This window comes from Nanorana parkeri, unplaced genomic scaffold, assembly GCF_000935625.1.
Source record: "Nanorana parkeri isolate BGI_ZX_2015 unplaced genomic scaffold, ASM93562v1 scaffold2966, whole genome shotgun sequence".
In the NCBI taxonomy this organism is placed as follows: Eukaryota; Metazoa; Chordata; class Amphibia; order Anura; family Dicroglossidae; genus Nanorana; species Nanorana parkeri.
In genome coordinates, this window is record NW_017309234.1 from 57976 (window position 1) to 60932 (window position 2957).

General features: G+C 38.2%; 1 protein-coding gene across 1 annotated transcript in view; it reads right to left on the bottom strand.

Moving 5' to 3' along the window:
* Positions 1–2542, bottom strand: part of LOC108802577 — a 54418-nt gene extending 51876 nt beyond the window's left edge. The window contains exon 1 of the mRNA XM_018574433.1: positions 2460–2542. Coding sequence (XP_018429935.1) covers positions 2460–2462 — 3 coding nt within the window. The 5' untranslated portion in view covers positions 2463–2542. The remainder of the gene's footprint in view (positions 1–2459) is intronic.
* Positions 2543–2957: the final 415 nt, after the last annotated feature.

The window sequence follows — 2957 nt, forward strand, 5'->3', positions numbered from 1 at the left end:
ATTATTTATAATTAAATATTATTTATATTTTCGTTCCATTCAAAAAATCGTTCCATGCAAAGGAACAGTCCACGTTACAGTAATATTTTATCTACAGTTAGAGACTTGGGAACTGTGTGCGTGCCTAGCCTGTTATAGGTCTTGAATGCTTCAACAGCCTGTCCTTATGCATATTAATGTGTGTGCAGTGTATTGTCTGTCCCTTGAATTAGTGCAATGTGTATTGTCAATCCTGGGTATCAGTGGAATGTGTACAAGCTATGATGAATGTCTGTGGCACCAGGATGAAGATTTAGAACGCATATTCCCTTAGTCCTTAAAGGATAGGTTCACCTTTTTTGCAAAAAATGAAAAGGTGAACTAACTCACAACAAACTCTTCACCCCCCCAAGTCCCTGCACCACTTATCTGTAATGAGGACCTCACTTGTCACCCACTCCAGCTGCTATAATGTTTAAGGAATTTGAAAACATTGCTACACAATCCCAGAGACTGTATAGCAACATAACTGTTGCAATGGGGAGCACTGATTGGTCAGCGCGATCACATGACCACGCTGACCAATGAGAATCTCTTCTTCGGCATTTTATCCTGGAAGAAAGAAGGTAGGACATCTCAGTTATGGGCTGTCATAGAGAAATGGAAACCGATTGTTTTATTTTACTGAAACAAACTTGCTTGAGCTGTGAACCACAGCCTGGCATACCAATGTGTGGTTGATAACGGCAAAATGACAACCACAGCTAATGTCTTACAGGAAAAAAACTATGTTTTGCAGTCAAAACTTTAGGGGAATAATAAAGAAAATATTTACAGATATGAATATTTTCTTCCACAAATAACTTACAAGTTTAAGGAAAATTAATGTCAGAGAAGCTTGAGGTAGAATCACTAAAACAAGCACATTTCCAAACCACAGTTATATTATCACATCACAGATCAAATCAAATGAAGTTTACATGATATTGTGTTCAACGTGCCCCACCAAGTGGTTTCATATAGTGGTTGAACAAAACAAATTACCAGTAATGTAAAATCATTACCAATATTCAAACTATCGTGCTATTCAAACTATTAAGGTATTCAGCTGTTAACATATTGATGTTAACAGCTGAATACCTTAATATCCCTTCAAATGGTAAATAAGAAAAATTATGTGTCTCACTCAACAATAGTGAAGCAGCCCTTCTTTAAAACAACTCATACCGTGCTCCCTCCCGCCCCCCCGACAGGCACGCCCACCTGTCTGTGGCTCCCTGGACGGCAGAGCGGACAGCTGCAGCCAAGCCAGGTAAGACATCCCCCAAAAATAAGACCTATTGTCTTTTTTCGTAGAAAAAAGAATATAAGACACTGTCTTATTTTCGGGGAAACACAGTAGTATGGAACATATTCATGTACTGATACTAAAATGAAAGCTCAAATCTGAATTACAGAGAAAATTTTGAGACTACACATTACTACAAAAAAAAGCCAGAAAGAAGGTTAAACTTTGATTCAGTTTCAGGAATCCATATTAAACCTAATGCTTAGAACTGATCACAGTAACCCAAATATCTAGATTTTCCACACCATGCAACAAATAAATATGTTACTTTTTTAAAATGTATCATACAATGGTTTTGTTAAGATTGCATACTTGTGTCATGCAATTTTAGTAGTATCTGTCCAAAGCATTCCCAAAGTGAACCTTCACTACTGAAAACATTTTCCTTTCACCGTGCCCCCTCCCCGCTCCCTTTTCAGCAATTGCAGAATTGTTTTTCCCCCAACAGTAAATATCTTTTTTTTCTCTTCCTGCATCCTCACCTAGGCAAGGATGAAGTTGGTACAGCCCCTACTGTATCTTGGCATGTCTATGCCAAACATCACAGGACAGTATTGCGGTGTTTTAATAATGAGATCCCATGCAGGGTATGCCGTATGTCTCTGCCAGGTTCCATAGACCTGTCTGTGCAGAACTTTGGTCTGCCAGGAAGACAACGCTAGACTCCAAGGATTAGAGAGTATGTTTTTTTTTTGTTTTTTTCCCCAAGAGAGACAGGTACGGATTTTTAATTTAATTTTAGGTGGGTAGTGTGAAGTTCCTATGTAATACTCCTGAAAGATGGTATCCTAAAAGTTCTGTTTAGTCCATAATCAAAAGACATTGCACAAGAGATTGTAGTCCATCACGGGAGCGAGCTTGGAGCGGTGGCTACTTTACAACACACACAGGGACCATGAGGAACAAAAGTAGCCACCCTCCAGTAGGAAGGACATTGTCAGCACAAATTCACATTTGAGGATATACAGCAGAGTGATACACAAATGAGGTAAAACTAATCTTGGGTGAACAAAGTCTAATAATACTGCCTTATTATAATTTCCTTTGAGGCTATAAGTAATTAGACATTTAGCTGTTATAGTTCCTAATCTTTTACAAAGTTCTGTATAAGTGTAGAAAAAGCAGCACTCACCATTTTAAGTCACTCAAGATGTAGGCTGCCACTGGTAACTTGTACACAGTCTGCTGCAAATGAGGAAACAGCAGTCCATGCATGCATGACCCTAGCATTTTGTAATGTCTTTAATCTGTGGGCGGCTCCACGATGAAAGGAAGCAGTCATGCTATTTCAACATACTGTGCAATATCAGGAAGTAAGTGGTAAATATCTGAGTTTAAAGTAGTGTTTGCTGACCTGGATTTCAAGTTCAGTCTGCCTCTCATTAAAATGCTGATAAACTAAATCTTGTACTATATCTGAATCTACCTCTAGGCAGTAGACCGGTGTAAGACCTATGCATATACATACATAGATACATAGAATTTGGCACAGATAGCAAAGTGGGACATTTTGTTACATTTTACTTACATTTTTTTATTTTTTTTCTATAGATAGTTTAGTTTTGGTGATGAAGAAATAAAACACCTGACTAGGGTTGCCACCTTTTCTTCAAGTGAAACCTGAACCTTC